This window comes from Cyclopterus lumpus, chromosome 4 (assembly GCF_009769545.1).
Source record: "Cyclopterus lumpus isolate fCycLum1 chromosome 4, fCycLum1.pri, whole genome shotgun sequence".
NCBI lineage: Eukaryota > Metazoa > Chordata > Actinopteri > Perciformes > Cyclopteridae > Cyclopterus > Cyclopterus lumpus.
The window spans coordinates 4,769,393-4,795,706 of NC_046969.1; the positions used below are offsets into that span (position 1 = coordinate 4,769,393).

Genomic DNA, 26,314 nt, shown 5'->3' on the forward strand with positions numbered 1-26,314 from the left:
ACTCCAGATTTAACATAATCTGCATTGCGTGAGATGCTTCACCAGAAGCTCTCATGCCTTGGGCGAGCAACAGGAACACAAACGTCATATCATGTGTAAATCAGTCGTCAGAATTCTGAGGAAGAAGAAGAGGAGAGAAGAAGAGAAGGAGAGGAAGAAAAAAGAAGACGAGAGGAGGAGAGAAGGAGAGGAGAGAAGAGGAAGAAAAAAGAAGATGAGAAAAAGAGGAAAATAATATAGGGAGCAGAAAAATAAAAAATAAATAAAAAAATTAAAAGAGAAGAAAGAACAGAAGACGAAAAAGAAAAGAGTGCCTCTTACACTGTAAAAAAGACAACTAGCAATTGTTGATCTCATAAATCAGATTAATCTGACTCAAAAACAAAGCTTTTCCATAAGCAACTAATAAAAACGTGTCAGGCTTGCAAACTGCCCTAATACGAATTATGGGTTAACAAGCATTTTTGAGTTGAGCCTTATTTTCTTTGATGAAAACTCCGTAACGACTGGGGCACATGCGCCTTGCTGTCATGTACGGGGTTTCCGAGTCAGTCTTGAGTCGGCACTGAAAGCGAGTGTGTTGGTCGGACATCTTGTGAACGCAAATTAAACTTGTCCCCGAAGTTGGAGATCCTCGAACTACTTGTCGACCTGAAGTTTCCCTAATTAGGTAAGTGTGTTTTTTACTAGACAACCAGTGTTCTCAGTAATGTGCATTTCAACCGAGAGAGGAATTCAATGTGTTCAACTAAGTTAGCTAGCTAGCAACGTTAGCTTCGTTAGCTACATTAAACATGATAATAATAATAATACATTCATTTTATATAGCGCTTTTGAATACCCAAAGACGCTTAAATATAATTTTATATAGCATTCTACACACAGTGAATGCTACGTAAACCCGTTATTACAGCGATATGTGCGCTCTTGTGGACCCGGCAGCTCTGCGGTTTATTTGGTTAGCTAACATTACTTGAATTGTATTTGTTTAACACAGGGCAGTCTTTCCCCATGTGGTGTCGAATACTGTCCATCACTCTAAACCCCGGTTCAATATATGGTAATTACGTCGATGTATAAGTCAGTATAATGTTATCACGTTATACAATTTTTACACAGCCTCTTCAAGGCGGTTATGTGTGATTTTTGTATGGAAGCCCATTTTATTATTATTACGACTTACAGGATCCTAATTTTTTCCTTACAGTGGCGGAAGTGGGCTTCCATAGTTGTGTATAATGTATGGGGGCAGAAATATGGGGCAGTGTTATTCAGTTTGGCCGTCAGCAATAAAAATGACGATTCAAGGTCTAAATTGGGGAGCTGGTCGCAGTTGACGCTGAAATTTTTGTGTTATCCGTCACTTTGTTCAGAGTAAAAAAAACGCCGGCCTGTGAAGCATATCTTTAACGTAAGTATTGCTGGGGTTTGTGACTGCGGGGCTGCGATGTGAAAACTTGCGCGAGCCTCTGCAGATCAAGTGTGAGCTCCAACAAGAACTGCATTATTCTCTGAAACACTTGGGGGCGGACATACAGAATGAACTGCGAGGAATCAAAAAGACGGACTGTCGGTGTAACTAGCAGAAAGCCATAAACTAACCTGCACTTTGCCGCGGAGGGATTTTAAATATCTGTAAACTCATATCTCATATTCATGGACTACTTTATTGTCTTTCTACAAGCCCTGTAAATAAACAAGTTAAGTATTACATTCATTATAAAGAAACAAAGGTTTAATATCCTGTACTATTTGATTTGGCTACTAAATACATATTAAAATGAGGATTGTAAATAAAACAACTTCTATCAACATAATCTTCTCACCTTTTTTACCTCTGTAAATTATAATGGAGCATTTGGATATATCAAATTTCATAGAACAGTTAGGTTTGTTGGTTTTTTGTTCAGTAAGAAAATTATAAACCACTTTAACTCAATACTGCAGTGCCATCCTTTCTAGCAAGCAAATGTTTTACGGTTCAGTTTTCAGTTGACCATTTTGCACGTCCTCTTCCTGTGACAGATTCAACCATTCCATTATCTATTCAGTGATGTAACATGAATGGGGTTGTAATGGCTTCAGTGGGATATGTGTTATATTGGTGAAATAAAGCCGTATCATGGTATTTTTATACGTGTTTGTAAATTACAAAGTCTGCAGCTTAAATGCTTTTTAGCAAAACTGAATATGTTCTATATGTGTCTCTCTTGTTTTAAGGGTGAAGATTGGATGCAGTGCAAATTCTGCAAATTCGACAGCTCCAGTCACGTGATTCTTCTGAGACGGAAAAGGTGCACACTTTGAAGACATATGTATTTACACTAACTGTGTATGTGTATTTAAAACACCTGGTGCATTACGATCACACCTCAAGATCATACACACAACTGGGAAAATCCAGAAGAATTCTACATTTCGTTGTGAATTGTGATTTTTAAAGAGATCTGCAGTGAAAAAACTTATTGGAACCATCTTGGACATCATTTAAAGAATCGAGAAACTGTACAATGTCCCATTCTCAGGTGTGCCTTTAAAAAACAAACACTCCCAGATTATCCACAACACCATGATGATTCTACTCTTGAGGAGGAAAGACTTGCTCTGGTCGACGAAATGAAGAAGAAAAACAAGAACAACACATTGATCCGGCACAAGATGGAGCTGACATTTTCCCTTAGATAAAGGGAGGTAGTAAAGGGGCAGCCTATGGTTTCAGAAGTCCAGGAGAGATCGCCTGCACTTTTTTCCATGGAGGTAAGGCTGTCCTCATTTATTGTCTTATAATACTTATTGCAGTGTGTGTAATTGGGCAGGAGCTTATAGTGGTGGGCAGATATATTGGCAAACTCTACTATACCCTGCCCTACCACTCAACTAAAGGCCCCTCCAACACACTATCCCAGTACGCCATCAATCCCGAAATGTGAAAGAAGAAAGAAAAGAAACTACTGTCAAACTGAAAAAAAATCAATGTCATGGTCTGATTTTTATTGATTTGTTGATCCTTAAAATGTATCTTTAAAAAATACCATACTTCATGATACTTTTTTTTGCTGAAACTAAATTGTATATATTTGCATACAATTTCTGTTGAAAAAAAATGCTGTTTACTTTGGACAAGACTGCTCCCAAGAAATTGTGTGACATTGTTGTTCAGATTTCTGAATAATTCCATCGGATCACCAGCAAAGACCTCCAGGGGACTTTGAAAAATATGTCCCTGGCCTGCTGAGACCTTTCCGGGCGAGGAATGGAGCCTTTGGTCAGAAGTTGGAAGACCTCCTGGAAAAGCTTGATGAACAGGAGTGAAGCTCATGAAGCTCAGGACATGCAAAGGTTAACCTGTTGGCCGGTCTACTTTTTGACCTCAAATGTTTTAGAACTTGTTATTGTAAGCAGTCTACGGAGCCTTGTCCACCAAAGCCTTTCTCCCTAGTTGAAAATCCATCCATCCATTTTCAATACCGCTTATCCTCATTAGGGTCGCGGGGGCACTGGAGCCTATCCCAGCTGACATAGGGCGAAGGCAGGGGACACCCTGGACAGGCCGCCAGTCCATCGAGGGCACATGTAGGGACATACAACCATTCACTCTCACATTCACACCTATGGGCAATTTAGAGATCAATTAACCTGCAGCATGTCTTTGGACTGTGGGAGGAAGCCGGAGAGCCCGGAGAGAACCCACGCTGCCACGGGGAGAACATGCAAACTCCACACAGAAGGACCGCTCCGACCGGGAATTGAACCCGCGGCCCTCTTGCTGTGAGGCGACAGTGCTAGCCACTACACCACTGTGCGATCAATCTGATAAATAGGATTTAAACCAACTTAGTGCGGTACCTGAAATACCAATCGACTGATCCAGTCTCTGTAATAGGATGTCATGATCAATGGTGTCGAACGCAGTACTAAGGTCTAACAAAACAAGTACAGAGATGAGTTCTTTATCTGATGCAATTAGGAGGTCATATGTATGTGTATGTATATGTATATGCATGTGTTTGTCTGTGTAGATGAGCATGTATATGTGGGTGCGTATATGTTCACTTATTCACTACTAGCTAAACTATCAGTACTATTGTTACTATAGCTATTGGTATTTGGTCTCATGTCATACTCTGTCAGGGACAGTTCTGTTGTGTTGGAAATGTAAAAATAAAATCAATAAAAACTAATCTTGATGTAGTGAGTCAGTATTTGAGTACATACCTCTCTCTTGCACATAGTAAGCGAGGTAGAGGTCAAGCTCTTTGACAGACACAGAAATGTGTCTGGGCTGGACACAGAGGACTGGATTGGTGCACTGTCCTCCCTTGACCAGCCGCTCTCCATCTGTGCTTTCCAATGGGATTCCTTTAAACAGGATGACCATGACCAGGTCCAACCTCCACACCTTGAAACAGACAAAACACAATGAGAGTTGACTTAAAACAGCAGAAATCTAACTAGCCACGGTGAGAATAACAATATACCATAAGGAATAACTGCTCCAATGCTCCCCTTTATGTAAAGTGTACTGCTTCCCTGAATTGTTTTAAGTCATCTATAAAGTTTTACTTTACATTTATAATTTCGATACCTGTCAATCAAATAAAATCAGATGATGTCAACAGCAGGCAGGACACATGAATAGACTTCTGTATATGTGAGACCAGGGAAGCTCACACATGAAACATATATATAACTGCTTACATGATAAAACCCGGTCAACTACTTGACCTATCAAATTAAATGTTGTTCACAAAATGATTAAGGTTGTCAGCCTTTATTTACTTTTTGCGGTTATCTGGTATATTGAGAGGACTTCTCTTGCTCCAATATCTTAAAATACTATAACAGTAGTTTCACCACCAATAAAACATAAATGACAAGCTTACAGGATAAACATAATAATATTGCCTCAGACTTTCCCAAAAAGAAAATCAAAATTGTGGTGGAAATGTTCCTCCTAAAAATACCAAACTTTGACACAGAAGACGGTCTAACCAATGATATACCATCACTGTGGGTCTTATCTGTAATAGGCACAACCTGAAGTTGCCCTCCAAAGAAGCACAATCTCTGTGGTAATGTGGGGGTTAACAAAAACATATCTTTTTTTTTTATGATCCCGTCAAACATCGACATGGCAAGAGTAATTCAAATTTTTCTTTAGATCCTGCCAACGACAGCAATTAGTATATACAAATTATATTATAACATTAAAAAGTGCTAGATGCAAGATTGGGATCATTTTAATTGCATCTCAACAGCTCTCAACATGGCGACAGCTGAGCTGCCGACCTGCAGCTAATGAATCGCTTGCGCAGGTTCAATCAGGAAGACCGTACTCTTGCATTCCAAAGCCCGTAATTTATTTATCTTACATCTACCAATCACTCCACACGCATACTCACTTAATATTTACTTGCTGTGATTGTTCGGGCCTGTCAATCATGACATCAGCTGTTTAAATAAGCTGGTCTCCTCTATCCAATAAGCACAAGGAAACAACTCTCTCCGCTGCCATCCTAACTACACTTATATGACTGAAAATTAATTCATTATATAAAACATTTGACTGCATTAGCAACACCTTTAGGTTTTTTTAGCCGATGACTATGCAGCTGCCAACAGTCACATAGGGACATGAATCAGTGTTGTGTATACAGGCTCCACACACATAATAAGGGTCCACTTTTACTGCAAATATCTCTGTGCATCTGATCAACTCCCGATAATAATCTAAACAACTGTTAAAGAACCCAATAAATAGCCTATGAGAAAAGCCTAGTGCTGGTACTCCAGGCATGCCAGTCAGTTTGAATGATGTTTTAGATCATTACTATGAGTATGTATTTTTCAGAAAGCCACTCTCCAGTCCATGAAACACATTGGGGATAGAACACGTAAGCTACAACTTTGCAGTCCCAGGAACGGCTGTATTTCAAGCAGACAAGATCATCAATAACATCAAAATGTACTTATCTTCCTGGCTTGTGGTGCAGACACACTGAGGAATAAACTACTGGAAGTGAATATGTACAGTACGTTTACCTTGTCAGCTTGTCGGAGACAGTCTATGCGTCTCATTTTGCCTTTCTGGTCCGGGTTTGACAGGATGCAACACGCAGCTTTCTTCCCAGTGATTGACAGGACAAAGTCTTCTCTGCATTCAGGTCTAATGTCCTTTCTGAGCTTGGCCAAAAGACGGCTGGCCCACTTCTGTTTCACCTAGGAACGGATGATATTGCAAAGGGAGTTAGAGAGTCAATTCATTTATTGAATAATGTATTATTAATATATGGGAATATTAAACTGTGTTACCATATTGTAAAATACTGGATTGAGAAAAAAGGTATCTTCAGTTTGTTAATTTAAGTTAATTTAAACCTGATTTGTAAAACAGCAGCCAGGAGGCAATATTGTTCTGAAACACTTTATTAACTTTCCTTGTCATGCTGATAATAATGCTATGACTACTACCACTCAATTTATCCATCCCACCTCTGCCTTCTCTCCCAGCAGTTCATCTTTGACAGCTCTCTCTTCTTCTTTAGTCATCCTTTTCTCATGCTTTTTGAAGTACTTCCGTTTCCTGGCCTGGAGGTTGAACCATGTGTAGGCAAAGGCACGGACCTGGGGCAGCAGAGCCTCAATGAACGGATGGAATTCATCCTACATGGCGGACAGACATGAACGTAATTACACACACAATTATGGGTAACCTCTTTTACCACAATGTCCTCAGATCCCACATGAGGCAGGGCCTCTATTTTCCCAGAACTATACCAGGTTTCAGCTTACCATGTTTCAGCTTCAAGTCATCCATTTAACAATGTAGATATATTTTAGTGGTGATCAATATATGTTTCACTCGGTCTGTGCAAAAAGAGCATCTGTGGCTCATGATGAAAGCGGGTCGTTGGGTTAGCAGTTTGATGCTCCTGAACTCTGGCTGTTCTTTCAGACAAAACAATGTAAACTCAAAGTTCATTGATGTACTTGTCCCAGAGTTTGAGACTATATGACACATTCGGTGGTGCTCAGTTGTCATAAAACGAGATGTTTAAATTGTCCATTATTTTGAGCACTTTATGATTGTAAAATATAACAGATGAATGATGAAAGGTTTGAACATTCGTTGTTCCATGACAACTGAGCAAATTATATCCCCTGCTGCTGATCATGAAATGCTGTTGGAAGCCTCAGAATAAGCTGGTGGACCTCAATCTTTATTTAAGTCTGTTTGTAGTTAGTGGTGGGATAACCACAAACAGATACTTTGATCTGATTCTTCTTTACTGTGTACAGATGGCTAATCACAGAAAAGGCTTATATTGTCCTATCATTGTATAACATTACATATAACGTTAGGTCTGTGCTCATTATCCTTGCTCTGGGAGGTTAAAGTACCATGTTACCCCACCAGAGACCTCATAGTACCATATTACCCCACAAGAGAGCTCATAGTACCATATTACTCCACTAGAGAGCTTATAGTACTATATTACCCCACTAGAGAGGGACTCGCCCGACTATTCGTGGTTTATTCACATCATTTGCTTCAATGCATCATCTCTCTCTTCCGGTAAGCGTATTGCATCACTTCCGGTTGCCAGCTTAGCAGCTCGCGATGTCTTCCTCCTCCCTCTCCCGCTCCCTCTTGCTCAGAGTGTCTCATGTATAGCTATTCCTCTGCCTCCCTTAATGATAACGGTACATGCAACAAGTGTAGTTCATTTGCTAGGTAGGAGGCAGTTCTAAGTGGGTTAGATGCACGGCTCCGCACCATCGAAGCTCAGACAGTTACATTAGTTAGGTCGCCCCCTCCCATAGCCGGTTCGGAGCCGCTAGCGGTAGCCTCTGTTAGCTATTCCCCGGCAGCCCCCAAGCAGCCGGATGGCTAGGTGACTGTTCGAGGAGTTTTAAGTCTAAACAGAAGCCCACTGAGCACCACCAACCTCTTCACGTTTCGAACCAGTTTTCCCCGCTCAGCGACACACCCGCTGAGAAACCCACTCTGGTTATAGGTAGCTCCATAGTCAAAAATGTGAAGATAGCAAAGCCATGGACCACAGTTAAGTGCATCCCGGGGGCCAGAGCGGGCGACATTGAATCTTGTTTAAAACTGCTGGCTAAAGATGAGCGTAGTTACAGTAAGATTATAATACACACCGGCGGTAATGACTCCCGACTGCGGCTGTCGGAGGTCACTAAAATGAACGTCGAATCGGTGTGTACTTATGCCAAGACAATGTCGGACACCGTAGTTTTCTCTGGCCCTCTCCCCAATCTGATCAATGATGACATGAATAGCCGCATGTCGTCATTCAACCGCTGGTTGTCGAGGTGGTGCCCAGCAAACAATGTGGGCTACATAGATAACTGGCAGACTTTCTAGGGAAAGTCATATTAATACTCACATTCCTTGAGGCACCGGCCGAGGAGGTGGAGTAGCAGCCATCTTTGACTCAAGCCTATTAATAAATCCTAAACCTAAATTAAACTACAACTCATTTGAAAGCTGTGTTCTTATTTTTTCACATCAAACCTGGAAAACATTACAGCCAATTATATTTGTTATACTGTACCGGCCACCAGGTCCATATTCAGAATTTATATCTGAGTTTTCAGAGTTTCTATCAAGTTTAGTCCTTAAAACTGATAAGGTTATTATTGTAGGAGATTTTAATATTCATGTAGATGTTGATAATGATTGCCTTAGTGTTGCATTTAGCTCATTGTTGGAAGCGATTGGATTCTGTCAGAGAGTACAGAAACCAACTCACTGCTTTGCCTATACCCTCGACCTTGTTCTTGCATATGGCATTGAGCATTTGGAGGTCTTCCCACAGAACCCTCTTCTGTCAGACCATTACCTCATAACTTTTGAGTTTATACTCCCGGAGTGTACACCGTTAGTCAAAGGTTTCTCCACCAGATGCCTAACTGACAGTGCTGTAGCTACATTTAAAGAAGAGATTCCTTCTGCATTTGATTCAATACCACGTCTCAATGTGACCGAGGACTCCTGTGCTAACTTTAGTCCGTCCCAGATTGATCATCTTGTCGATTGTGCTACAGGCTCACTGAGAATGACACTAGACTCGATAGCCCCACTGAAGAAAAAGACAGTGAGGCAAAGGTTTGCTCCCTGGTATAACCCTCAGACCCGCAAACTAAAGCAAACTTCACCAATCTGGAAGAATCACGCCTAGTTTGGCGAGATAGTCTTAAAACATACAAAAAGGCTCTCCGTAATGCCAGAGCAGCCTATTACTCATCAGTAATAGAGAAAAATAAGAACAACCCCAGGTTTCTCTTTAGCACTGTAGCCAGGCTGACAGAAAGTCACAGCTCTGTGGAGCTGTGTATTCCTATAGACCTCAGTAGTAATGACTTCATGAACTTCTTTAATGAAAAGATTTTAACTACTAGAGGCATGATTGATGATCTCTTGCCCTCAGCCAGTGCCGATCTGTCATCAAGAGGAGTGGCCTTGGAAACAGCTGTTTGCCCTTGTGTATATTTGGATGGCTTATCTCCCATCAACCTTGACCAATTGTCCTCAACGATTTCTACTTCTAAACCGTCTACCTGTCTCTAGGACACCATCCCAATGAGGCTGCTTAAAGACGTGTTGCCTTTAATTGGCACCTCTCTGTTGGATATTGTTAATGTGTCTTTGCTAACAGGGCATGTACCACATTCCTTCAACACCACTGTAAAGAATCTCGGCGTTATCTTTGACCGGGACTTGTCCTTTAACTCCCACATTAAGCAAATCTCAAGGACTGCATTTTTTCATCTACGTAACATTTCAAAAATCAGGCACATCCTGTCTCAAAAAGATGCAGAAAAGCTGGTTCACGCGTTTGTTACTTCCAGACTAGATTACTGCAACTCCTTATTATCAGGCTGCTCTAATAAGTCTCTTAAATCCCTCCAGTTAATCCAGAATGCTGCAGCTCGTGTACTCACAAAAACTAGGAAAAGAGATCACATTACTCCTGTATTAGCTGCTCTGCACTGGCTCCCTGTAAAATCAAGAATCCCATTAAAAATTCTTCTCCTCACCTACAAAGCCTTGATTGGTGATGCACCATCATATCTTAAGGAGCTTGTAGTACCATATTGCCCCACTAGAGAGCTGCGCTCACTAAATGCGGGGCTACTTGTGGTTCCTAGAGTCCTAAAAAGTAGGTTGGGAGCCAGAGCCTTCAGTTATCAAGCTCCTCTTTTATGAAACCAGCTTCCACTTTCAGTCCGGGAGGCAGACACAGTCACCTCATTTAATAATAGACTTAAGACTTTCCTGTTTGAAAGCGCTTATAGTTAGGGCTGAATCAGGTTTGCCCTGGTCAAGCCCCTAGATATGCTGCTATAGGCTTATAGGCTGCTGGGGGATGTTTTAGGATACACTGAGTACCTATCTCCTCTTCTCTCTCTCCTTATGGATGAATTTACATCTCTCCATTGCACCTTATTAACTCTGCTTCCTCCCCGGAGTCTTTGTGACTTCACATCTCATAGGGTCCATTGGACCTGGCGGTGTCTGAAGCCTGGTGAGCCGGCCTCCCGCGTCGGCCCTGCTGATGCGCCCCGCCCCTCCTCCTGTCTACCTCCTTCTGTTTCATGGATTGGAGTTCCATTCATACATTGTCATATTCATGTAATGTGTTTATGTAACTTTTTAACTCTGTTCATTCTGTACACATGACATCTATTGCATCTGTCCATCCGGGGAGAGGGATCCTCCTCTGTTGCTCTCCTGAAGGTTTCTTCCCTTTTTTTCCATGTGAAAGGTTATTTTTGGGGAGTTTTTCCTGATCCGATGTGAGGTCCTGGGGAAGGGATGTCGTATGTGTACAGATTGTAAAGCCCTCTGAGGCAAATTTGTAATTTGTGATATTGGGCTATACAAAATAAACTGAATTGAATTGAATTGAATAGTACCATATTACCCAACTAGAGAAATCATAGTAGAGAAATACTGTTATTGATTACATTTATATTATCAGACTAGTAAACAGGAAACAATATGTTTTGGTTTTGATTGATAGGTTCAGCAGATGGAGGCCTGCGCAGCAGCTAAAGCGGATGCTATGACTGTAGCTAAGTTTCTAACCAGATAAGTAATTCCAAGATTCGGAATCCCCAACATAATAAACCCTGACGATGGTACACACTTTGACAACGCGGTAATGAAAAAGATATGCCAGTCATTGAGAGTCAAACAGAGATTAAGGTGTGTGTATGATTAGGGTGTGTGTATCACCCACAATCTCAGGGATTGGTAGAATGAGCTAATGGTACGTTAAAGCAAAACTAGCCAAAATCTACAAAGAAACCAAAATGGACTGGCTGACGACTCTGCCACCTACACTAATGAGCATGAGACACATCTAACACCACATGAGATGCTGACAGGACGGCCGGCACCGCACATGAGAGGACCTCATAAAGGTCCTCTGTTGGATTTACTGACTAAAGAAATACGAAGTTACGTCCAGCGTTTAGCATGTTGTTTCAACAGGTAAGGGGAGCTACCGAAGACAGGCACGTTGTTCCAGAACCGCAGATAATAGTCCTTATAGGTCAGTAGGTCTATCTTAAGACCTACAAAAGGAAGACGGACTGGACCCTACCTAGTGGTACTGACCACGCCCACCGCAGTGAAGGTTGCAGGGAAAGCGCACTGGTATCACATCACACACTGCACCAAGGTAGAAGCACCTGACAAGGAACAGGAGGATGAGAAGGAAAAGGAGCCCATAAAGCTAACATCACGCCGACCGCAGACGCGAGCATATAAAAGGAGGGAGGTCATCAGGAGCACACGTGCAGCAGACAAACAATGAGGGTGGAGGAATGGAGATGGAGTGTGCTTCTCATAGGAATAGAAGACTGACATAAAGCCCAGAAACAAGAAGACGGACTGTTGCCAAAACAGGGTGTCCCCCATGTTATGGTGTCGAAAAAAGCGGACCTTAGCGAAAAGGAGGCAATAGCTTAAATCAAGCTAAAAGTTAAATTAACCTGTGGTAATGTTGATTTAATCAGGGTGGTTCTAAAAAAGCCATGTAATCATGATGATTTTTTAAAATATATATACTCAAGCTTGCATTTATTATCAGGTCTAACCGCCTGGGAAAACTGCATATTCTGCCATTGACTAGTCAGTAGCCCTAATTGACGTTGTTCGTAGAGTGTATACCCTTGGAATAGTGTATTTTCATATATACTCGAAATGATAGTCGGTAACCAAATATAAGTAGTAACGACCTCCTCGGAAACCCCCTCCAGAAGACCAGCAACAACTCCTGCATCATCCACAAGGTGCTAGTAACCTTATGCAGTGAGTGGTCCCCTTATGTGCGTAAAGCACATGGACCAGAAGAACTGAAGAAATGTCAGTCACATTTATTTAGAGGTGTCATAATTATCTAAGCCTTTAAATATTTAAGTATGTTTTATCTAATTGGTTATATCTCACACTAACGTTAAACACTGTGAAAGTAGTCCCAGACCAGTTGAGAACCACTTCCCCAGACCAGTTGAGAGCCACTGCCCCAGACCAGATGAGAACCACTGTCCCAGACCAGTTGAGAGCCACTGCCCCGGACAAGTTAATGTAATACCGTGCGTTTGATCTTTGATACAGTAATGTGGGTTATTATAAACATAATTAAATTAAATTAATTTGTTATAATATCAGAGAAATTTGCTTAGATATATTTATACATTTATATGTACAATATTTTTATACTCGAAAAAACAATAATCAAATGCAAATATATATATATATGTATTTATACAGTGTTACAGTTACAACTGGCCCTTTGAGGGCAGCCATGATGCTGATGTGGCCCACGGCGAAAATGGGTTTGACACCCCTGCTATAGAGGATGATTATAGAGGTAGATATTTAGTATCAACCTATTGATATACTATTGAATACTATTCATATTACTATAACTCAGCAACCAATATACTTCCTGTTTACATGCCCAGTGTAAGTGAATAGTCACGTGACAGTCGTCTTCAGGCGTGTTAGTCTGGATATTAATCTATTCTACAACGATGCTGAAACTCCTGTGTGGTGGTGGATCGTTTTCATTTTCAAACCCTATTTTAAAACAGAAAGGTATTTGTTTAGATGTAGCCTGACAGCAGAAAAAGAAAACACAACAACTACTTTGTGTGAGTCTAAGTAAACAGAATGTGTCTTCAAGGAGAGTAGGACATTATGGAGGTGAAACTCATCGCAGTAACTGATCACAGCACTGTGCTGTCAGTGTGAGCTCAGAGTGACCTTGACCATTAACCTCCAATATCTATTCAGTTTATACTTGAGTCTAGGTGTTCCTGAAATATTGTGTTTATGGACAGACGGACGGAAAACCGTCCTAACAATAAGAACGTAAAGGCTGTTCAGTGAGTGATGGAGGTAGAAAGACTGTCATACAGACAAACAGAAACTGCTTCACAATCTCAGTAACAGCTGGAGTCCTTTGACATGGAAAGCATTTAAATGGCATAGCAAATGAAAAGTGAGCTCTCCACTCGGCACCACAACACTTTAACACAAACACAGCTACAATGACCCCTCACTCAAAAATGTCACTTAAAAACTGGAGTGGCGCATGACATCACAATGACCATGACGTGACAGCTGTGGGGAACGCGACATGTGTGAGTCAGCAATGGCTCTGGACAAGAGACTGAAGACTAGACATGGACACCAGGGTCCCGATGCAACGATTTACAACTAAACCTCTGCATATGCACAAAGACACAAATGCATTTTTATTGTTTTAATCCGTACACCTAATTCTATTTTCAGGAATCTCAAACTGGGCGCACATGCATAAGCCTCATTTCCACTCCCACAGGTTGCTTCAAATGGAAGTTGAAAGCCCTTAATCAGCATCAGTTTGCATATCAATACTTGTGCCTGTCAGAGAGAACTGACCGTGTGACATCGGCTCCACAACAGGACAAACTTATACACCAGCATTAATTCATCCCATGTACCTGTGAACCTTCATCAACTGTCATATCTCAATCCCAATTATTGATCAATGATGCATGAGCACAATGACTGAGATGTTTAAAATGTGTACCTTCAGCTCAAGAAGTCTGATGAATAGAATGCATGCATATTTATACACATTGAACAATATTGGTTATTATTAGCTGATGGGAATCACTTTAGATTGCAGTCTACATCCACACCTACGATTCAGTGATACACACCTCTGTGCTAAGATAGACAAGAAGAAATCAGACAAACAAGTCCTAAAGCTACCATGAGGACTGCAGAGACTCTGACATGGGGTGCGTCCCAAGTCTCTTAATTGCTTCCATGTTTTCCTTCACTTGCGTCTTTTCCTCGCGTCCTAGTTCCTCCCACCAGGGATGCATGGAGAGACGCAAGGAAACCATGCGAGGAGAGAGGAAACAAGGAAATATGTTTGAAGAGAAATGAGACATTGTTTCCTCTGAAGGGTCACGTGAAGCGACGTCTGATTCTGATGACGGCGACCGCTGATCACATCTGGATCAGCTGATCACGTCTGGATCAGCTGTTAGTCGAACAATGAGGGGGTGTGTCCAATCAAATAACTGATGAACAATGAGGGGGGGTGTCCAATCAAATAACTGATGAACAATGAGGGGGGGTGTCAAAATCAAATAACTGATGAACAATGAGGTGGGGTGTCAAATCAAATAACTGATGAACAATGAGGGGGCGTGTCCAATCAAATAACTGATGAACAATGAGGGGGCGTGACAAGTGCTAAAACCCTTCCTGGAAGCCCGCTCTCATGCCTCCTTGATCATGGCTCCTCAGAGATCCCTCCTCACTCCTCAGAGCAGAATATGAAGTTTGGGACGGCTGTCAATATGGCGGCTTAGAACAACTTCCTGTTCAAGCGAGGATTGAGGAAACGACAAGTAAGGATGGACTTGGGGTGTATCCCCTGTAGAGCAAAGTGCAAACTATAAGAAAGATGGGTCATACAGCTATACTTTAGCCTGGACGGCTTCACACTGGAGAATGTTATGAACACATTATATCAAGTCACAGGGACGTCGTTAGGTTTAATTTAGGCCTAACGACTGTTCTTCAACCCCCCCAAATAATTTGGCATTTTTGGCTTTTTTTGTGATGTCATTAAAGTAAACTATTGTTTCTCACATGGACACGTTATTTATGACTCTTAACATGCTACATACTGTATGTGCGTGCGTGGTTTGTATGTTTTCTCCCCCTTCAAATTACAATCCAATAGCCTATCATCACATTCTAATCCCTGGGCACGAGGACCTTGGGGAGGCTGCTGCGCCGACTCTCTCACTCTGCCAAGTAACGTCTCTCGTCAATGACAGCAAGGAGTTTAGCTCAAATTAAATGATGCAAGGAGTGAACCTGTAAGTCCAGGTAGTTACAGAATGTGGCTGTCGGTAGTTGTTAACGATTGTTACCTGCTTACATTCAGGTTAACTTGAGGCAAATGAAAGGTGAGTGAGAGTGTGAACGAGCGAATTCGAAATACAAGAAATAACTATCGACATCTCTCTATTCTTTGCATTAATATATATTATTATAATATTTTGTTTCCATTAAATGGTATATTTGACACTGAACTAGTTTATATCAGTGATAGTGTCTAAATGAGCATAAAATATCACTATGACCCTGAAATTCTGTCTCTTGTATTATCATATACTGAATGCAAGCAAAACTACAGATCACACTCTTTCTGATTGAACTAATCTATGAGCTGTCGGAAACACATTCACAAAAGTGACAGTCCCCTTGGGGCTTTTTCCCCCCCCCCCCCCCCACACTCTTTGAATCCTAGCCCATGAGTCCAGAATATACCTGGGCACAAAATAAACTGTTATAAGTAATTGCAAATTTTGGATAATTCTGAAATAATATTGAGATGGTTTTGTTGACTAGCTCCTAATTTAGCCTCTGTTGTAGCACAGCAGATTTATATCGAAGCTATTACAGACACATGTAACTAGCAACTCTGTTGGGTGAGACAAATCTAGACACACAAGAGAACATAATTTGTATCTTGATCCATGTACACAACTAACACCACAAGTTCAATTCAATATAAAGAGTCTCAAAAAGCCAACACGGTTGTGGTGGATACCAGACCCAAAGATGCTGTCCACTTATTGAATGGACATTCCTCAGCCAAAGCATGAGAGAAAATGGTTTTCTAGCTTCCAGGTGTCTTTTAGAATGGTTATATATGGGGAAACACCGTCTCCCCTAAAGATTAATTAGGAATTAGGAAATGAAATAAGGAACCCTAATTTGTGTTGTGTTGATGAATCAACACAACAAAAGACGCAAACATGTCCCAACATTTGAACATCAACATGCTGAAAATATTTGCAACGCGTTTGGTGTGAACACACCATTAGGAAACAAACTGATTTTTAGCACTAGTATTGCAAAAATCCTAACGATATATCCCTCCTATCCACATTCTGTAGACCAGGGCAGAAACATCACTGCACAGCTCATATTTCAGCTTTGTACAAACATGAGGCGTGAGGACACGTTGAATATACTTCATAGATGTCACCACACTAACTTCATTAGGGGGTATCACGGTTCTATCTCGTGTCACTTTAAAATGCTGTTTCTTGACTTTTATTGACAAACCCTACATAGCAGATCACACATGGTAGCAGTGTGTCACTTTATTTAGCAACACAATGTGAGCACAATACAAAGTCAAATAATAAAAATCTTAAAACTAGGTTTTGACAGCGAGCAATAATACAATAATACAGCATCCACTTAAGTTGATATTGTACGCAGTTCCTTAACCAACATGCATTGGTTGGTAATGCAGCCTTGATAGTGGATCGTAGCAGAGCTAAATAGTAGTAGCACCGCAGTAGTAAAAGTGCTAGTAGCAGTCATAACAGCAACAGCAGGAGCTGTGGTATTAATATATAAGTATTAACGGGTAGCGATCAGTAGTAACAGTGCTAGTAGCAGTCATAACAGCAACAACAGGAGCTGTGGTATTAATATATCAGTATTAACGGGTTAACGGGTAGCGATCAGTAGTAACAGTAACAGCAGTAAAAACTGACATATTAGCGGAGAGTTAAGTATTACTTTAGTGTTTCAATCATTTCATCTCAACAAGAGTAAGTTCTGGAATGAAACCTAAATATTTGAACGTTCTGTTATGTATTGGACCACAGTGGTCATAGTTAAAAATGATAAGATAAACACATGCAAACAGCTTTACACTATATATGCTGGTAGAGCAGTCACACTGGACACCAGCTCTACTGAAACTCCCCACTGTGTCCACTCCATAGGAACCACGTGTCACAGCAATAAGGTGGAGGAACGCTTTCTGTCAAGTCCCCGGATGGAACATCAATGGAGCATACGCGCTAACACTGAAGGAGGTCTGTCCTGTCAGCAGGTCCCCGCTAATGCAGCGGCCTGGTGCGGTCTATGTGCGGCAGCACCGAGGGCGGAATGCTCTGCTCGAATACATTATCTCTTTATGGTTCCTTCATACACAACGCATCCATAAATCAACACAGTGTGGGGCCGCTACGACACAGCGCACTTTACCTGAGCCACCGCGAGAGGAGAAAACATGACGGGAGGAATCACACCGGGCTCGGCGCTAACGGAAACATCCCGCCGTTACTTCCTGCACATTTCCCGTGCTCTTCCCGCTGAGTCGGCTCGGCAGCTGTACCTCCGGGTTAAAGAAAGCGCTGCATGTCCCGGACTGCTCCGGCGGCTATTTGAACGGTCCCAATAGAGAGCTCCGGTCGCCTCGGATGACCGCCGCGTTAACTCCACAAACGATGACGCGACAGAAAAGTTGACACTCCGCAGAAATGCTTCGCGGGGAGAAAAACACGGAGAAAGTTGTGAATAGTCATTATGTGGAGAGCACGGGGCACGGTGTCGTTTCCAGAAGGAAGGAGATGAGGGGGCGAAGAATAAAAGAAAGAGAAGTGAAATGACGTTATGATAGGAGCCCATCCCAAACGGGCTTAAAGCCGCAGCAGCTGCTGCACTGAGCCTCCAACAGACAGCCTGCTCCTCACCGGCCCTCTGACGCGGGGACGGGGTTCAGATCAGGTCCGCTGACACACAGCGGCCTGTCTGCACACATCACTGTGCTCTCTCTCTCCTCGTGGAGAGAGAGAGCGAGCGACACAGAGAGGGAGAATGTTTCACAATTGTCTCACCAAATAGGTTCATGTTTTTTGTTTTATCTTCTTTTGATTAATTTAAATGCGTTCTTTTCAAATAAGCTGCTGGAACATTCAGGGCCTCTACTCAACCTTTGGGCTGAAGAGTACGAAACCCGGAATTCCTCAAATCTATTGAAAATGTTGATATTCTTGTTTTAACAGAAAAATGGTGTCAGAATGATGCGCTCATTCACTGTCCTTCAGGATATCACAAAGTCATGGTGCCCTCTTTAAAGGCCAAAACAATACGCAAGGGCAGAACTTCTGGGGGATCTTGGGCTGGTATAGAGGAGAGCTGGCCAATCATATTTCACCAGTAAAACAAGGGAAGTCACACGTATGGCTAAAGCTTGATCAAAGTATTGGATTAGCTCACAGAGACATACATCTATTTGCTGCCTACATTCCTCCAGCAGAGTCTCCTTACTATCAGGAGAACATCTTTGATACTCTCCACACAGGGATCAGCTATTTCCGGCCCAAGGAATTGTGCTGCTGTGTGGAGACCTGAAGAACTGGACGTGAGCCTGACTTCCTAGATCCACAGGGCCATGTGTTTGGTCCAGCCCCTCTCTACATCACAACAACCATCATCAACCGGAACAACCTCGACTGTCAAATAAATCAAAATGGCAGGGAGGTAGTGCACCTCTGTCGGGCCTTAGGCCTGTACATAGTTAATGGTAGGTTCAGAGGGGACTCTTTAGGGAGGTTCATATACTCCTCAGCTCTTGGCTGTAGTGTAGTCCACTATGCTCTCACTGACATGGACCCCTCCACTATCAGTTCACTGTCAGGCAGCAATCCCCACTCTCAGACCACAACCAAATAAATATCTACTTTAAAACCTTAAATCAACCCAAACCCCCCAAAAAGGAGTCCAAAGGGACGTTTCTGCCACAACATATCTTGAGCACAACAAAACCACATGCATTACCAATTCAATTAAAAACAATCAAACCCCTCTTGACTTCCAAATCACTTTGGAAGAATTGATGGAAAAAATAAAATGTACCAAAACTAAAAAAGCTTGTGGTCCAGACAGCATTACAAATGAAATGCTTAAAAACAGCACTCCTGCAATGCAAGGTGCTCAAGTTGTTAAACATAGTTCAGGCTGCTTTCCCGACATCTGGTGTCAGGGGCTTATTTCTCCAATTTATAAATGTGGAGATCAATTAGACCCCAATAACTACCGTGGCATCTGCATTAGCAGTTGCCTGGGGAAGTTATTTTGCAGTATTATAAATAACAGAATCTTAGGTTATCTGGACCAACACAACATCCTTCGTAAAACTCAAATTGGCTTTCTTCCAAAACACCATTATACCCCTTCACACGCTCATCCAGAAACATGTACACCAAACAAACAGACACATGTGTGCTTGTTTTATTGATTTTTAAAAAGCATTTGATTAAATTTGGCATAAAGGACTATGCTACAGACTTCTGCAATCTGGCATTAGAGGAAAAGTCTATAACGTTATGAAATCTATGTATTTGAACAATAAGTGTGCTGTAAAAATAGGAGAAAGACACACTGATTTCTTCACCCCGAGAAGAGGCGTTCGTCAAGGCTGCAATCTGAGCCCGACACTTTTCAACATCTAAATGAACTGTGCAGTTGGACCAGAGTGCAGCCCTACTGGAGGACTAGTGTCATAACTGGGCCTGGACCTGGTTATGTTGTCTCCCACAGAGCAGGGACTCCAACAACAGCTAGACCTCTTGGAGGACTACAGTCAGAACTGGGCCTGGACCTGGTTCTGTTGTCTGCCACAGAGCAGGGACTCCAACAACAGCCAGACCTCCTGGAGGACTACTGTCAGAACTGGGCCCTGGCAGTAAATCTAAAGAAGACGAATATCATGATCTTCCAAAAAAGGCCCAGATGTCAGGAAAACAAACCATTTTACTCCAAGAAGTATCACCATAGAACACACCAGGAGTTACAGCTATCTGGGTCTGACTCCAGGAAGTACCACCATAGAACACACTATGAGTTACACCTATCTGGTCTGACTCCAGGAAGTGCCACCATAGAACACACCATGAGTTACACCTATCTGGGTCTGACTATTACAGCCTCAGTGAGTTTCAGCCTGGCAGTGAATGCACTAAAAGAAGAGGCCAGAAGAGCCCTCTGCAATTAAAAGAACATTTTATAAAATCCAAATTCCAATCAAAATGTGGTGTAGCATGTTTGATAATGTGATGAAGCCCATTGCGCTGTATGTATGGGGTCCACTCAATCACCATAGCAACACTAGATGGACAAACACCCAACAGAAGCCCTACAGGCAGAATTCTGCAGAACCATCCTCAACGTTCAAGGAAAAACACCAACAAATGCATGTAGGACAGAATTAGGCAGATATCCTCTTAGAATAAACATTAACAAATGAGCACTCAATTTTTGGAATCACCTTCAAACTAATTCACAAGACACCCTCCATTTTAAAGCCCTCCAAAGCCAAGAGCTGAACCCAGAAAAGAGTCTCCTGAGTCAGTTGGTGCTGAGACTACCTTCTCCTCCACAGCAAAAGGCAGACAGACAGACAGGCAGGCAGGCATGCTTGCGGGAAGACAGGTAGGCAGGCAGGCAGGCAGGCAGGCAGGCAGGCAGGCAGACAGACAGACAGACAGGCAGGCCCTGACCAGGTACCGGCTCAGTGACCAATTGGCAATCGAAAAAGGCCGACAAAAGAAATCTTGGCAACCAAAAGAAAACAGAATATGTGGTCACTGTTCAACAGGTGAGGTTGAGACAGAGATGCACTTCCTCCTAAAATGTGATGAATATACAAAAAAAAGACAGCTGTTATTGGACCGGCTCAGCTCCAGGTCTCTGGTTTCAGAGAACTGGAGAATCTTCTAAGAACCCTCCTAGGAGAAGGAAACACACACCTTGTTGCACGATATGTCCTATCATGCCACAACCTGAGTGACCAACACACACACACACACACACACACACACCACACACACACACACACACACACACACACACACACACAGTAATCCATTTATTGTGTCCCAAGGAACAAAACTGTGCTTTCTTTCACTGTAGTTATTTCTCTGTCATATTATTCTTCCTCCCAAAAGCAAACAGTTGAGCGTTATGAAGTGCATCCAAACTCACTCAAGTACTGTACTTGACAACACAATGTAGGTTATATTCAATAAATGTGTGGTTATTCAGACCAAATGCTCTAAAGTTTCCCTCCGTGAAATTAAAGTCCCCTGAAATAAATATGGAAATATGAAATAAAAGTATCATGAAATCATTTGAAGAACACAATTTAAAGTATAAATCTATTTAACTACATTGACTCATGTAATGTACATATCTATATTGTACATTATATATAGATTTATAGACCTGATCTGATGTCAGGCTGGTGCGATCGCAGATGGTATCACTGGTCTCTAGTAAAATGGTTTATTTCATCTCTATGCTGATAAACTTTTGCACTGACTAGACTTCCATGTTTCACTTTGAAGTCTTTTGAGTTAGTGTCATTTAGGCGATGGCTATTGTTGCTGCTTGAAATGAGTGGTATCATGCAGCAGCTTTGTAGTTCAGGGTTAGGTTTAGTTTGGGTGAGGCTGTTTGTTCTGATGGAGCTTGTGATGATGGAGGAGCAACATTTGGCTGCTTGCTTTTCTACAGTGGCATCTACAGTTATCACGTGGTTCACTACCCCAACTTGAACCAGTCAGCTCTGTGTTTATCCTCGCGGCTCTCTGCTCGGGCTCTCTGCCGAGGCCCTCTGTCGGCTTCCCATTCTAACTCTGCCCGCTGGCTCTTACTGCGGCCATTTTCTGCTGACTAACACACACACGAACCAGGAGCAGGGTCGAGCTGAACTTTAACTCCGCCGTCCTGCTTTGAGACAGACGGCGGAACGTAAACTCCTTCATGCGCGACCGCACGTGCTCATATACACGCACTGCACATCCGGTTGTCCGGTAACTAACGTGCCGCCAGGGGTCGGAACCACAGCTGCAGGTGTCACGCCAGTCGTCCCCCCCCCCCCCCCCCCCACGGAGGCGACCACTGCTCTAAACGTCATTCAAAACGGTGCGAGTTTAAAGAAGACTTGGTTTAATGTCGTCTCGTGTGTGACATAAATCATCTCGTCCTTGCTGGTCTTTGGCGGACATTAAATGCTCAGCAATGGCTGCATGTCAACAGAATCCGCCCTGCAGTGCGTGACGGCCAGCAGACAAGTAAACATGCTTTTCAAGGTGTGCACATTCGCCCGCGTGCCAGGTTCTCTCCGCAGACACGCGTCCCTTACAGACCACAGGGACGCTGCTCTAAACGTGAAGACGGAGGTAAAGAGAGAAGCTGCAGTCACGCGACGCGTCCACTGCCGCGCGCTGCGCAACTCGTGTAGTCGCTCCACGCGCATTGCGTCTTTCTGCACAGCACTCTCCTGCATTTCTGTACCGGAACAGTTTCGGTCCTACCATTGGGAAGTTAAAGCTGATCTCAACGCCTGCCCATCTCACGCTGTCGGTCGTTATCGTTCCATATTCATTTATATCATCATGCGCGTGCCAGATGAAGTAAACACGTGGCACTCGAGACAAGAAACGTCCCGCGTCAAGCTTCAGGCTCAACAACAGTAGGCTACTACCCCCGCCCGTAGGTTGCGGCAGAATATAATAGTGCTACATTCACCTTCTACAAATCTGTCGTTGATTTATTAATTATGGATTGATTGGATAAAAAGCGTGATTTATTTAATCATTTAATTAAAAAAAACTAAGCTTATTCCTTGTGTTCTTGTACAACAGTGGGGATATGAATATATTTAAATATACAGAGTTCATATGTATGTTCATATCACTGCATGCTCGTAGTCTCACAGCATTAGTGCCTCTGACACCATTCAAATGTTTACTCCACATGAGCATCAAAACAAATATTTTTATCCATTTATTTCCCTCTTCCTCTTCAATAATTTTCTGTTGTGCTGTGTTTTATTCGTCATAGGCCAATATATTGACAGAAACCACCCCGTCTACCTGGAAGGTTGAGTGATTTTAAATGTCAGTATGTGATGCAATGTCCCACTGGGTTCAACCCTGACTTGGTATTTCAAAATGTTCTTCATGCCAAATATTTAACACTCCTTTTGGAACCCTACATCCTTTTCCCTGAATTCACATGTTGCAATTGTGTTATTGAAATGCCATGATTACAGTTATTACATCATCCATGCAGATACAAGATTAAATACATGTAATAAAAAAAAGACTGAAGTAGTTATGTTGGAAGGAATAGCAGAATAGTAAAAAGGCAACAATAAGAAGAAAGGGGAGAGGTCTGCTATGGCTCACCATGTTCTTGTCATAATTATGAAATGGTTAAATGAAAAGGAAATTAGAAATCAACACTGACAAACTTCTTCTCAGCAGACAAGTGCTTACAATATTGTATTTGTTATGACTATTCAATTCAATTCAGTTTATTTTGTATAGCCCAATATCACAAATTACAAATTTGCCTCAGAGGGCTTTACGACTATGTAAGCGTATTCACTGTTTCAGTCATAAACATATCTCAACTCACATGTATTGAGAAAAATGTCCTGATGAACTGTGAGAATAGAACAAAAGAAAGGAGCTCAATCAGCAGCTGGTGGCCAGACATTCTGGAAAGTTACATGTTGAGTGAGTTTGTGAACAGCACAAAAAAGACACAACAAAGCAATAAAATAAAGGATCATTATAGGTTACGGTTGGCATTATTGTATCTCGGTATAGGTAAAAGAAAAACAAAAAAGGTAAGTACAACAAGAGACTCACTAATAGATGTGAATAGATAACAACAACTACTGCATTGTCCAGTACTGTCTGTGTTCCTTCTTCTCTACTCTGGTGAAGATGTATTCACTCATCCTGCTATTTGTGGTAGTTGTAACTGTTACATCATGCCTACTACTCATTATTCATAAATTCTGTCATATTCATTGAATGTGTTTATGTAACTCTGTAAATGATGTTCATCTGTACACATAACATCTATTGCTTCTGTCTATCCAGGGAGAGGGATCCTCCTCTGTTGCTCTCCTGATGTTTCTTCACTTATTCTCCCTGTGAAAGAGTTTATTGCGGAGTTTTTCCTGAACCAACGTGAGGTCAAAGGTCAGGGATGTCGTATGTGTACAGATTGTAAAGCCCTCTGAGGCTAATTTGTTATTTTGGGCTATACAAAATAAACTGAATTGAATCAGTGATATTGGTGGGAAGAGAAGCCTGCGAGATGACACAATTGTATTCAATCAACCAAAGAAGCCAAACCCCCACAAAGAAAAGACTAAGTGGAATCCAAACCCTCAACAGGCTAAGTAGACAACTGTCCATGTCCTTGAGTAACTACAAACGTTTCTAGTCACAGAGGAACACCTAAGTGGCAAGAAAAGCCACAAATGCTTCCTGGATGGAAGTTGTAATTAGTCAGAGACTTCATGCAGTAGCTCCTCTGTCAAAAGCCTGAGTGGTGTACCTATTCCAGCGTAACTGTTATCCCTGGACCCTGTTGAGCAGGACATCCCCCTGGTACTTCACAACTATGGTGTAGAGTCTCTGGAATGCAATCCCAATGTTGGTAAACCTCAAGTGTTTTTTGTAAAGGCAACACATCTTTAAACACCACTAATCATTGCTTACCTCGATCTACCTCATTCCTGACCAATAGCGCTAATATGTTTACCCCACAGGGCTCACCATAAATGTGTGTGTGCTTGCTGCTGCGACGTTCAGTACCCCAAACCTGTCCAGTCAACTCAACCTGACTGTACTCGGCTGCTGATACCAGCCCTCTGTACTGGAAACAGTGTTATGGTTTATGTTGTATGTCCTTTAGCAGCACATAGTGGCCATTGTGAATAACTACACTGAAGAGGAAGTGAGCTAATAGTAAATATACAGAGTAACAGGAAGTGATGTTCATGAAGTTCCTGTAGCCCATGGACTCATAGGGAACACATCCCACGTCTCTTAATTGTATCCCACATGTCCCTCACTTGCTTCTTAGTCCCTCCCACCAGGGATGCATGGAGAGACTCAAGAAAACCATGCAAAGAGAGAGGAAACAAGGAAATATCTTTTAAGAGAAAGGTGACGTCTTTTCCTCCAAAGCATCGCGTGAAGCAACTTCTGAAAGTGAATCAGGTGATCAAAGCTGGATCAGCTGTCAGTCAGCTTTAACAGCTGGAGAGACCTTTGATCAGTGTACTAATACTAATAAAGACAGACTTATCATCCCTGTATTAATACTAATAAAGACACAGTTATCATCACTGTATTAATACTAATAAAGACAGTTATCATCATTGTAATAATAGTAATTAAGACAGTTATCATCCCTGTATTAATACTAATAAAGGCACAGCTATCATCCCTGTATTAATACTAATAAAGACAGAGTTATCACCCCTGTATTAATACTAATAAATACACAGTTATCATCACTGTACTAATACTAATAAAGGCACCGTTATGATCCCTGTATTAATACTCATAAAGACGCAGTTATAACCGTATTAATATTAATAAAGCCACCGTTATTATCACTGTATTATTACTAATAAAGGCAGTTATCATACATGTATTAATACTAATAAAGGCACAGTTATCATCCCTGTATTTATAATAATAAAGACAGTTATCATCACTGTACTAATACTAATAAAGACACAGTTATGATCCCTGTATTAATACTAATAAAGGCACAGTTATCATCACTGTACTAATACAAATAAAGGCACAGTTATCCCTGTAATAATACTAATAAAGACATTAATCATCCCTGTATTAATACTAATAAAGACAGAGTTATCATCCCTGAATTAATACTAATAAAGACAGTTATCACTGTAATAATACTATTAAAGACATAGTTATGATCCCTGTATTAATAGTAATAAAGGCAGTTAATACTAATAAATACACAGTTATCATCACTGTACTAATACTAATAAAGGCACCGTTATGATCCCTGTATTAATACTCATAAAGACGCAGTTATAACCGTATT

The 26,314-nt window shown here is 41.8% G+C and overlaps 1 protein-coding gene across 14 annotated transcripts in view; it reads right to left on the reverse strand.

Moving 5' to 3' along the window:
• Window positions 1-22,872, reverse strand: part of nfic (nuclear factor I/C) — a 100,728-nt gene extending 77,856 nt beyond the window's left edge. For 4 of the 14 annotated variants that reach the window (XR_004609374.1, XM_034530688.1, XM_034530691.1 and 1 more), the window contains exons 1-4: window positions 17,624-18,149; window positions 6,493-6,663; window positions 6,043-6,219; window positions 4,216-4,399 (exon numbers count right to left, since the gene is read on the reverse strand). Coding sequence is in view for 11 of the 14 variants with exons in the window: in XM_034530688.1 (XP_034386579.1) it covers window positions 4,216-4,399; window positions 6,043-6,219; window positions 6,493-6,663; window positions 17,624-17,650 (559 nt within the window). In the remaining 3 variants the exon portion in view is untranslated. Of the gene's footprint in view, window positions 1-4,215; window positions 4,400-6,042; window positions 6,220-6,492; window positions 6,664-17,623; window positions 18,151-22,737 lie in introns of those variants that run through there. The other 10 variants (XR_004609375.1, XR_004609376.1, XM_034530692.1 and 7 more) reach the window with 7 other exon arrangements.
• Window positions 22,873-26,314: the final 3,442 nt, after the last annotated feature.